This window comes from Anneissia japonica, unplaced genomic scaffold, assembly GCF_011630105.1.
Source record: "Anneissia japonica isolate Jap-2015-1 unplaced genomic scaffold, ASM1163010v1 scaffold1005_len2656397_cov198, whole genome shotgun sequence".
Classification (NCBI taxonomy): domain Eukaryota; kingdom Metazoa; phylum Echinodermata; class Crinoidea; order Comatulida; family Comatulidae; genus Anneissia; species Anneissia japonica.
The window spans coordinates 978,933-990,484 of NW_022683792.1; the positions used below are offsets into that span (position 1 = coordinate 978,933).

The window sequence follows — 11,552 nt, forward strand, 5'->3', positions numbered from 1 at the left end:
ATGATTGTGTCATTAGCAAATGATATTATATTTAACTTGTGGCAGGCAAAATGTAAATCATTAACATACTGTAAATAAGAAATAATAGTGGCCCCAACACAGAGCCTTGGGGAATTCCACATATTAATTGCTGCGAAGCAGCCAATTCATATTCTTGACAGCAATTAGACCTCTGAAAGGTCATTGTTTGTCAAAAAACAAGGGCCTAAGACGAGGACTGAAAAGCGGAGTTTCCTTCTTTCGTTCTGCCGGGTAAAATCAATTACTTTAGGCGACGTTTGTAGACTAACCAACACGTACCAACGTCCGCATGTCGTGCTCGCCTTATCCTACTCTAGGCTTAGACTAGCTAGGATGGTATAGGCCTAGCCTTGAAGGGACGAAGGTCCCAATGAAAAACAACGTCGCTCCTTAATAGCTAACATTGTCTATTTAACATCACAATAATTCATTATTAGACCTATAGTTGTTTTTTGAATTGTACTCCACAAATCTCAGCCGATACCTCGCATAACTCGAGTAACGTCTCGTATCTATTGTCGTGACGTCATGGCTCACTGGCTCACACTCTTACGATGTCTCGCACTTGTGATCAAATAACACGCTGGCTCGCACTTTGGCAACACTCTTTGGCAGTCAACTCGCCCCTAGAAAACCCACCCTTGGAAACTTGCCCCATAAAAAATGTACACTTCCTAGACCATGCAGTCTTCAAAATAAAAATTGTAACCTTTGGTAATCAACTACATTTTCCACATACATAGAAATTTTTGAAACTTTATTAAAAAAAAACCTAAACCATAATTCACCATTATAGACACTTTTGACAAAAATGAAAAATTACGACTTTGTTACCCAATGAGAAGTGTTCTAATATAGACAATCATATTATTTGTTATATTTTTATTATTCATTATTTTCACTTGACTCGCATAAATAATTTTGTTCGAAGAACATTTATATGCAGTTGTACTTCGCAGCACTTCACTTGCAATTTGCAATTTCTAGTTTATCTATAATCTGAATTAAAATTTTGAAAAGTACTTCAGTGTAGCCTAAGCTGCTACCTTGCGCTTTGGGCTAGCAGGACTTACAGTTCAGTGCGAGTTCGTCTGAATGTAACAATAGGCCTAATTAACAAACGTAACACTTACCGCAGTTCCACTCATCTGAAGCGTTGCTGCAGTTTGATGACCCATCACACCGGGCAGTGTATGGCACACAAGTGCCATCGTCGCACGCAATTTCGGTACCGCCGCAGGTTTGACTGCCTAAATAATGAAATAATGTAAAGTTATAGGACAGAGTCAGTGTTGGAATGTTTGTTGAACCCACAAAAGTGAAAACGACCAAAAATGTAATAACAACCACAAATGTAACAACACACCGTCCACAAATGTAATAATCCCACAAATGTAAGAACCAGCGCGAGCGCCAACAAGAATGTACCAGTCAGCGCCCACAAATGTAAGAGAGATCGTTGCTCACATATAATGTGATAACGCCCACAAATGTAACAACAAAACATGACCTCTTGGCCCAAAAATGAAATAATTCTCTTTTAACTGTAAAAGGCTCTGGCCCTAACTTTTTGTCTATCAAATCGACCCATCAAAATTTCTGCGACCCATAGATTGCGGAACGGAGATCTATGAAGTGTGAGAAAAGTGAGAGTCCATTTTTAAACATTAAAGGTTAATTGAGGTCCAATATTGATTTTATTAATAAGCCTGTCAGAAAAAATTTGGTCCGGAGCCAAAATCGGTCCGGCGGACCGATTTTGTTTTTAAAAGTACCTGCCAAATGTAATCCACATATGCAAAAATCAGTCCGGCATCTAGGCCTATTTAGTATATAACCTGTATCTTTTAGCGTCGTTCAAATTTGTTTTTAACCAAATGATAGATAAATATCTCATCTCATAATATAATATTTTTTCATTCGTTGTGTGCGCAATTGAGCTTACAGCCACCAAAATTAGTATGTTATTTTCGCTCTTCACGCCCAGTAAACTCTTAGGTGTAAAAGTTAGAGAAGAACTTAAACGATATGATCGTAAATCGTGTTAGTCCGCTGTAGTTTATTTTTTACCTTGTTTTGTTTTGGTTGCGTGCTTGGTTAACGCCGCAACGAAATGGTAGAATAATGAGCAATCACTTTAAAAAAAGTTATTTACCCCTTTTATTTCTATGTAATAGAACAACTATTGTATGACCTAATACCACAGACAATAATATGGAATATTTAAAGCTAATAAATCAGATTTGTGTTTCATTTTTGGCTCAAAAAACCTAGGCCGAGCACGACGGCCGCTGAAAATGCCGGTGTGTCACCTAAGCCTAGGAATGCATTATCATGTTTTTTTGATAAAATACGTCCACAACGGGTCCACAAAAGCTAAATATGAATCATTCTGTCACTGCAAAAGATATTTCAAGGGTGGGGGAAGCATAATTATTACTTCCCTCCACTTCACGGCAGAAACAATCATACCCTACCGGCAGCAGACGCGAGCGGCCAGGCTGAAGGACCAATTTTATCTAAGGGGGACCAATTTTAGCGGCTAAAATCGACCCGGTGGGCTGATTTTAGGGGCCAAAAGTAGTCCGGCGGACCAACTTTGGCGGTCAAAAATCTGTCCGCCGGACCATTTTTGGCCCGGACCAGTTTGGGCGTGACAGGTGGCCTAAATCATTATGCATGCTCCAAAAATGGTTTATTATTTAAATGTGATGCAGTGGCGTATAGAGGCTGTCTCTTATACACATCTAGATGTGTATAAGAGCCAGGTTTCCTTCTTTCGTAGGGCCTGTTTTCAGTGGCGGATCTAGAAATTTTAAGAAGGCCGGGGTCCATGACTTTACAGATGGAGCAATTTCATGCATAAAATGAGTCCACTTTATGAAAAATGGGTACAGATTTCTTTTATTTAGCCTAAAATGAGTAAAATTTTAATAAAATGTGTCCAGATTTGTTATATTTTTGCGTAAAATTGGTCAATTTTTAAGAAACTGGGTCCAAATTATTTGAATTTACGTGTAAAGTGGGCCCAACCTGATATTGTCCCGCAATGTTTAAAAATCTTGGCTACTAACGTACGGCATTGATTGAGAGTTGATAACACTACAGCCCCACCATGGTTGGGGCTGACGTAAGAAAAATCATGATTATGATTTTTCTAGATGGCCGGAGATGGCACTCCCAGAATATAAATTTCTTTTCTTTTTAAAAATAATTTTGCCAAATTATGGGGGGTGGTTATTTTTTAATTTTCTACCCTCGAAAATGTGGACTTTGTTAATTTGTGGAGGGGTGCGTGTGCGTGTCGCCCCCCCCCCCCCCCCCCCCCCCCCCCGGGCCTGCTTGTATAGTTGTCTCAGCCAGATGTGACATTTTTTAGGTTATTCCAAGTCAAAGGTTACTTAAAGTCGAATGCTGGAAAACATGACAGGCCTATAATGTAATGGACATGTAGTTAGCAAAATGTTTGAATCTCCGTTGTTCATGGCATCCCGCTCGATTAAGCTCGAAATTTCAAAATAGTCGCCATATTTTTTTGCAATAATCATAGTTACAAACAAATGTGTTTAAAAACGTTTTGAAAACTTGACGGAAGTGAATTCTAAAAATTATACCTCCATCACATGCCCCATATAATATGTTTATTATAGTACAAATTAGTTGGGAAAATATTATGTAGGGCATCCGTATCTTGACAACCGCTGGTCGTGAGTTCATATCCTTTCAAAATATTCATTAGGCCTATATGCATGTTTTTATTTCTTCCAATAAGATATATTTTCCGAAAATGACATAACCTTTGACACATAATATACTCCTCCTACAACCTTTGATAACCCCGCCCAGACGTTTAGAAAATGACTCTTCCACTGTTTTTGTTGTCTGCACGCCTTATAAATGAAACGCTCAAAATGTCATGCTTCTGTCACAAAATATGCGTTTGTTGCTCGGACTCTGAAGTGGTTCAGGCTGTTTCAGCTAGGTGCAACCTTTTCGTGGTTAATTTTTTTAAGTAGACCCTTACATAAAAGTGACTTACGGGAATTGTTTGGGTTGATTAGCGGGTGAGATGCAGGTTCTAATATGTGAGCAGGTTGCTTTAATCAATTTTGTGAATGATTCCTTATATTTTGCTTTTTTCTTTATTATTATTTTCTTTAGCTTGCTATGTGCAAAAGGGGATTGGCTGTTTCAGAGGTGTATTTTACATGCTAGTCATTGGTATTTAATTGTTGTTTTTTTTGTTTGTTTGTTTGTTTTGGGGGGTTTTTTGGGTTTTTTTTTTTGGTGGTTTATGTGTTGCCAAGAGAATTTGAATTAATAATTCAATAAAATTTCAATTAAAAAAGAAATTAAAAAACTAATGTGTGCCAAGAGAATTTGAATTAATAATTCAATAAAATTTCAATTAAAAAAGAAATTTAAAAACTAACATTAACAAAAAGACAACGATTGAGAGTGGCATCCCATAAGTTGAGCAATGTTTCCTTACAAATCAGTAAAGGGCGGCGCTAACAATGAGTTTTCTATTAAAATAATACCCAAAAAGATTAGACTCTAAGATTCTGTCTTTCATTTATGTATCATGGCTTACCAAGCAAAAATGTGTTTATAGTCAGCACCCAATGTATACAAATGGGTAAGTAGGTCTACAAAATACGGTATAACACATTGTATGCAAACACTTTCCCAACGAATTGTTTTTTTTCCTTCCCGACCAGGGCTACAGGTACAGCAAAACATTGAGCACTTCAACACTGCAATTTAAAGTTTAGAATATATCAATCTTTAATTTAAAGTTTTTCTTGAATTGGTGAGGATTTTAAAGATTTAAGTTTGTTTGTGTCACTGCTGTTCAAAAATTAGTCTTGTCACCATGACTTGTTAAATTTTAAAAATTTTAACCTTTGAAAAATTTTAGTTAGTGATCTTTAAACTTTATACATAATAAGGAGGGTTTTTGCTGAATAGAGATTATACGGATTAATCGTTTTATGTCTGTCAAGTACTACTTTTTAAATAGGACTATTTATAATTTGAAATTGTAAATGCCATTACAAAAAAAACAACTTTTACGCAGCAAGGTAAGTGCAAATCGGCCAAATTTCTAAAGTATACATTGAAATTTGCCCATTTAGGATCTAATCAGATATGTTACTTCAATAATCAAGGCGGCCACATGAAAGTCGATAAGAACAAATTATATAAGCTTTTGAATAAACTTATTGATTTGACCTTTTCAAATTTTAAAATAAAATTCCGAAGTATTTAACGCTACACTTGAAAATAAATAGTGTGTTCAACAGTAAGTAACACATACTGAGTTGGATAACACACTAAATAAAATTACCTACTGTTTCAAAAACAAGTTTGTATATCTTACATCTTACTGAATAGTGATGTACCATAACAAATTTGTTGTTATTTGGTATTAATCCAGCTAAGGTTCTAGATTTGGATGGGGATAACATTTTCCGATTTAAAAACAATACTGTAATTTAATTCAAGCAGGGGAGGAGAAAGCCCAGCACTCATTACGTCGGCAACCGACGAGAATCGTTTTCAGACGATCTGCTCAGATCGCTGACGATCAGCGTTAACGTTGCGGCGGAAAAAGCGCTCACATAAAATGAGGACGAACTAGTCGGCCGCCACAGCGTGTGCAAAGCTTTATTATGCAAAGGTATTGTGCATGAGCGACTACTGTCAGTACAAACTTCCTCAATCTGCTTTAGTTATATTATAGAACAAACAGGTCACTCATTAAAAGTTAGAGCATCGGGACGGCCTTACGTTGGTTGGTTAGATTCGTGGAGTAGGCCTACTCGTGTTGTCTGTGCCCCTCTTAGGCCTATATTCAAAAAATTAGAGAAGAACGATTCCAAAAAAAGAGAGTCGGTTGCACTATATCCACTGAGCTATAATGTTAATTTGTATTATTTTACTTTTTTTTTGTATTGTATTGTAGCATACCGTAATTAACTATATGATGAAAGTAACAACGAAAGACAACATGTTGGTCCTATTTCTACTAAAGATAAAGAGTGTACAGTACCACTTCAGCTAACATAATAACGTTTTGTGTTTGCTGGGGATACCGTATAGACTAATAGCATTGTCCTCAAACGAGCTTGTTTTCGAACTCATACGGTAGTCAATTCGACTTATTCACGCTTTTCCAAAGTAGGCCTGTAATCAGTGCTTCAGCTTTAAAGGCGTCGTACAGTTTAGAGACACAAGAACAATTCATTTAAAATTAATTTATACTATAAATGCAGCGAAAGTAGTAATATTAAAATATAGTCTACACTAATTACTGCACACAAAATCGATAATGGTTCAAGATGGTATTAAATAAATATTGTATTGGTCTATTTGGTCCCTGTTTGTTATTCATCGGGATGGACTTGTTAAACAGGTGGGCAGCACATCTGCTAAATTTGATGTCATTGTGCCAAAAATCCTAAATAATATAAACTTGTTGATTTGATATTAAACATACGACATAAGCATTCAATAACCTGTTTTCTTAATTCAATATGAACCAAGTTAATATTAAACCAGATTAAATACTGTGATTGAATTTATAATCTAACTAAAAATAATATTCTACTTTAGATCGATGAGTATTACAATGTACCACCTGTAAATTCAAAAACACATCTTTCGCTATTTTAATTAACCATCCTAAATCTGACAAGTGTTAACGAAAATAATTGGCAGTCGTTAAAAACTGGCTCTTAGAAGTATAATATTATCATTAGTCTTGCTACGAATGAGTACTAAACAATTTTCTAATAACACCATAAAGTCAATTATATTGCCATTTATGATTCTAATTTCTCCTAATTGTTCGAAGTTGATCAGTTAGCATACTTCATACTAAATATTCAATCGGAGGTGGCACCACCACTATCATTATGATTCAAGTTTAAATATCATACCGTTATTCTGTCATCATGCATCACCATTTCATCATAAAATTATCATCATCCTCATCATTATTATCATTATCCCTTTTTTATCATTAGCATCATTGGCATCATCATTATTATCATCGTCTTCAACATCATAATTATTATATTCGTCGTCATAGTTCCTCGTGGATCATCATGATCATAATTTCATCATCACTACCATTGTCATCATTATTAACTTTGTATTCTCTTCAAAGGAAATTTATGCACAATGTCTACTTTTCAAGTAGGCTTATGCGGAAACGACCAATTCAGTGTAAAACATTCAATCGGACAAACTTATTCCTATACACTTTTTTACACTCACAGATTCATGTTGAACGTTCAAAGTTTAGTAAGACAGTTGAGAATTTATCTTTTTATTGTGCCATGATAATAGGTCTATAGAATATCGAGTACGGTTTCTATCATTATTTAATTATTTATATGTGGCCTACCACAGTGCTACGCAGCAATATATATATATACTGTCTCTTATACCCATCTAGATGTGTATAAGAGACAGCTACGTTGGAAGACCAGAATAGGATTTGCAAAGTGTGCTATTGCTGCACAAGTGGTATTTGATTTGGTTTAATTTTTATTTTTAAAATCTACTGTAGTAGCATGCCCACTCTGAGCATGCTCTGTCCACATCAAATTTTTTTTGACAAAAACCTTGTTGTATGCCCATATATAGTCATGTTGTGCCTGTATATGGTTATGGTGTGATGTCATCATGACCATATTTAGTCTTTTTATATGTTTTTGTCAAATAAAATTTCATAGTCTAGACTGGGCTTTGGGCCATGGTTCCCATCAGTGTGACCTCAACATATTTTGATGGGGTAAAAAGAAATTAATATTTACAGATTAGGAGACTCAAGAATCAATTTAAGCTTTCACATCCCATACATTGTTGGAGCCTCTGAGGGCTCTTTTAATCGAATCTGGGTTCCACTTGCCCCCTACCATTTACATTCCTATCTAAGACATTGAATATCCCACCATCCCCTAACCCACAACTTCTAATGGACTTCTTCAGCTCCCACCTAGTGAATGGAGAAGCTCCTAGATTGTTACTGAGTTTGCTGTGTGAAATTCCTCATCAATTATCTCCAGTTATATTTATTAGCGTATAAGACAACCACCAGTCAAATTAAATATTTAATCAGATATTGCTAATGCAGTCTTTCTTTCAAAGGATTATGTAACACACAGATGCTGTGTTATTAGACTGTCTCTTATACACATCTAGATGTGTATAAGAGACAAGGTTTGATCTCAGAGACACCTGTTTTTTACAACTGAAAAAAAGAACTCTTCGTTGCAGGGATATGCGTAGTACGATTGGGATATCTTATGTTTCTATCTGAGCACCGTTATTAAAACATTAAGTGTTATGTATTAACTATATAGTATTATAAATTAAATGAAATATTCAACTGTCTATATTTAGATTAATATATATATACTATACACCGTGTATATAATTACAAATAATAATGAAGAGAAAATGCGTAGGTGTGTCTTGGTATGCTATTTATACGCATAACAGTGTTTGAAATAATTATAATGAGTACATTATAGTCTTAAGTATGACTTTAATGACGTTTTAATAAAGATAAACTAGCAATAATTAACAAATGGTTAGAATCTAGACAAATCTACTTATTAGAATAAAACTTATATCAAATGTAGTAACTTACCTACTGGGATAGATACTATCAAAGCCAACAGAATACATAATATAATAGATTTGATGGCTTCCATACCTATAGCATAATAACGTCGTGTACCCTTTGGTTGTCTACACAAAATCACACAGATTATAAACTGCAGGAATGTCAGTACCGTGGTACTACCTTTGAAAGGAATCAATCAGGTGCAACGCTACCAACCCAGGAATAGCAGGTACCGTACTTTTTCTTTAATAAATACAATCGACACGCTCCATGAGTACTAGTCAAGGAAAATTTAATAGGTGTATTCATCTTTCGTTGGACAGTTTGATTGTCACTAAATACAGAGATTACGTCAAGTGCAGTGAGAGACTAACTATCCGGGACGCCCAATGTATTGTTCACAGTAAATAATTTCTATCCTCAACAGGGGCGAATCTAGAAATGTCCGAGGACTAGGGGGAAAAGTGGGGCTTGGATAGCCTCATGATGCTTGGAATACATCGTGATAGGGGAAGCAACCTCGACCTTGACAGCGTGGTTAACAGATTTCATGCAAAATTTCCAAAATGTAGAATTTCACTTTCAAGAATGAGGATTTGAAAATAAATTAGATGGTTACATTGCATAATCTTTGTTTCTTGCTTTATTCAAAATGTTTTGGTTTTTGAAACTGATATTAGAAAACATAGCCTACATGAAGTCATATTATATCATTCAAATAAGTAATAAAAATTCGCCATAATTCGTCAAATATCCGTGGCTTCCAGGGGGATTGCCCCCTCGAACCCCACCGGGGCCCTAAGCAGCCCCCCTGTCCCCCAGCCAAGTGAGACTCGTTTCGCTCCACTGGCCCCCCCGTCGGGGCCTTTAGCCCCTGCGTCGGGCAGGTCCTGGCGCCATCACTGGGCTAAACTCTAATAACCGTTGTTCCATGACGCAGAAAAGATTGTCTAGTTTAGCCCTCATTCATATAGGCCTACACTACGAGAGGTTGATGTAGAGGAAGTGGTACGTGCATTCTGAAAAGCAACCCAGACGAATACATTTCGGGCATATCCCAAAGGAATCTGACTACAATAAAGACACCGAAATTCCTATTATTGTTCAATTAATCAACTCTCAATAAGGTGCCCTTTTTCACAACTTTTTAATGTGATTAATCAAAATAATAATTGTTATAAATATTTTAAAATGTCAATTATAATAAATTCATATTCACAAAAACATAATATGTAACATTTATAATTAACTTATTCTATATATATATATATATATATATATATATATATATATATACACATTTTTTTCGATTTAAAAAAAATCACATTACTGTATTTTTTATCGCATTACTGTAAGCCAATTTTAATGTTTTTACCTATTGTATTTCGTAATTTTATTCGTTTTCCTTTTTGTAATGTATTGTTAATATTTTTATATGTAAGGTATAGGTGGCATATCCTCATTGGCGCTGCGGTCTCAGATAAGGACTGGGATTAGGTATAACTTTGCCTATATTATTAGAGTCACAAAAGTTGTTCTAATGGTAGGCCAATTCATGCGATTTTCTGCCCTTTATTAAAATTAATAACACTTTAAACTGCTCATAGGTACCAGTGCCTATAATGTTTTTCACCAAGGAATGAACGTCGTCAGTATGTCAATTCGGCAGCAATTTCTATTTTATTAAACAAAATTGTATTGACATTTCAATCACAACTTGCTGTTATTTCATTGTGAAAAGGTAAAAAAAAATTAAGATCACGACCCACCCACAAAAAATCCTGGATACACCCCTGTACGCTAGGTGTATAGTTAACTTGATTACCTTGACCTTCCCGGAAACCTGTTAAGGTTTGTGAGTCTCTCCAACATTCACCTTGGTAGATTTCGAAATTCAAGATGGTTTTGCCAGTGTGTTTCAAGATGGCTTTTAAAATTAATTATGGAAGAGGGTGTTCAAATCATTTTCTATATAGCTAATGAGAAACACTTTTGATGATGATTAGGTCTACAGTGAACTTTCTTAATTTTAAAATTATGGCCCCTGGTTGAAGAATGTGACACAAATTCGAAAAATACCCTGGAAATATCATATCCATAGACAATTCTAAAGATTTCAACCAGACAAGACCTCGTGGAAAGGCTAACGATGAAGTTTCATAGAAATCATACATTTTTTTTCCTCCCCAACTAATTGTGGTTTTTCTATGGGGTGGGGGGAGCTCTGCCCGGTTGGGGAGAGGGGGTAGGGGCGCCACTACTGACTGAATCGAAGGCTTTCTGAAAATCGCTCTGAGAAATATCAACAGGATGCCCTTTAGGCGCAGGGGTGGCGCCAGCGGGAGGGGGCGGGTTCCCCGTCGGGGAGAGTTTCCCCCGCATCGGGGAGAAAAAGCAGATTTCGTCGGGGAGAAAAAAAATTATATGTATTTTTTTCATATTAGTAGACTCTAAAATCGATTAAATAAGCCTTTGAAACCCCCAAATTATCACAATTTTCGGGGACTTCGCCCCCCTGGACCACTTTTGAAACCTTTTACTCGAAGCTCGACCACGCCCACGCCCGTTGGACTGCCCCACCCAATCGGGGACCACGCCCTCCCCCCGTAGGGCAAATCCTGGCGCCACCCCTGAAGAGACGACTATATCAATGGTTTCAAGTCATTGCGTATTACTGGATATATACCCATGTTGCTCATTACAGAAAAAAATGTTCTACAAAATCCTACATATGTTTCAAAATTGCATTCTTGATAAATGTTTGCATGGATTTAAGCATTACTGACGTTAAACTTATAGGACGATAATTTAAAGGTTTCGTCTTTGTACCTTTTCTATAAATCGGTGCTTGCTCCACTGCTCAGGAAATAACGTAACATATATATATATA

General features: G+C 36.1%; 1 protein-coding gene across 1 annotated transcript in view; it reads right to left on the reverse strand.

Annotated features, from left to right (window-relative positions):
* LOC117102777 overlaps positions 1-9,189 on the reverse strand; it is a 53,478-nt gene extending 44,289 nt beyond the window's left edge. The window contains exons 1-2 of the mRNA XM_033243188.1: positions 8,687-9,189; positions 1,155-1,271 (exon numbers count right to left, since the gene is read on the reverse strand). Of these exons, the coding sequence (XP_033099079.1) occupies positions 1,155-1,271; positions 8,687-8,750 (181 nt within the window). The 5' untranslated portion in view covers positions 8,751-9,189. The remainder of the gene's footprint in view (positions 1-1,154; positions 1,272-8,686) is intronic.
* Between the last annotated feature and the right edge of the window lie 2,363 nt (positions 9,190-11,552).